The sequence below is a fragment of the Pterocles gutturalis genome, unplaced genomic scaffold, assembly GCF_000699245.1.
Source record: "Pterocles gutturalis isolate BGI_N339 unplaced genomic scaffold, ASM69924v1 scaffold30713, whole genome shotgun sequence".
Lineage (NCBI taxonomy): Eukaryota > Metazoa > Chordata > Aves > Pterocliformes > Pteroclidae > Pterocles > Pterocles gutturalis.
The window spans coordinates 1-649 of NW_010126620.1; the positions used below are offsets into that span (position 1 = coordinate 1).

At 64.7% G+C, this 649-nt stretch overlaps 1 protein-coding gene across 1 annotated transcript in view; it reads left to right on the plus strand.

The window, feature by feature from the left end:
- The first annotated feature begins 64 nt into the window (after positions 1–64).
- The window catches only part of EBI3 (Epstein-Barr virus induced 3), an 870-nt gene continuing 285 nt past the window's right edge, over positions 65–649 (plus strand). Inside the window, exons 1-2 of the mRNA XM_010079047.1 lie at positions 65–212; positions 515–647. Of these exons, the coding sequence (XP_010077349.1) occupies positions 65–212; positions 515–647 (281 nt within the window). The remainder of the gene's footprint in view (positions 213–514; positions 648–649) is intronic.

Genomic DNA, 649 nt, shown 5'->3' on the forward strand with positions numbered 1-649 from the left:
GCCAGCCCCTCGCCCAGCTCCCCCCTCTGCCCCCTCCAGGCACGGTGTGTGGGGGGCCAAGGAGATGGGCGAGTGTGTCCGCACGGGGCCACGGAGCTGCTCCTTCGGGGACGTGCAGATGTTCTCCCTCGCGCCCTACGTGGTGAACGTGACGGCCATGAACCCCCTGGGCACTGCCTCCCGGCTCCTGCCCTTCCTCCTGGAGAACATCAGTGAGTGCCTGGGACACCTGTGTCCCCTGCAGACCCCTTGCACTTAACCCCCCACCTCCCCAGCAGCATCCCTGAGTCTAACCCACCCCTGGGGCTTCCTTCGGGCTTTTCCCCTCTGGTTTGCTCCCCCGCTTGGGATACGGAAACGTCGGTGCAATGAGTTGCTGAGTCTCAGGTCACCCCCACAGCCTCAGGTCACCCCCACAGCCTGCATTGCACAGCTCGGTCAACAGGGCTGGTGGACACAGTGTCACTGTCCCCAGCCAGCACCCCACACCCTCATTGTCTCCCTGCCTCGTTAGTAAAGCCAGACCCCCCTGAGAACCTGCGGGTCTCCCCCATCCCTGGGGAGCCCAAGAAGCTGCTGCTGGAGTGGAGCCCACCGGGGTCCTGGCCCTTCCCGGAGTACTTCCCGCTGAAGTATCGTATCCGCTACA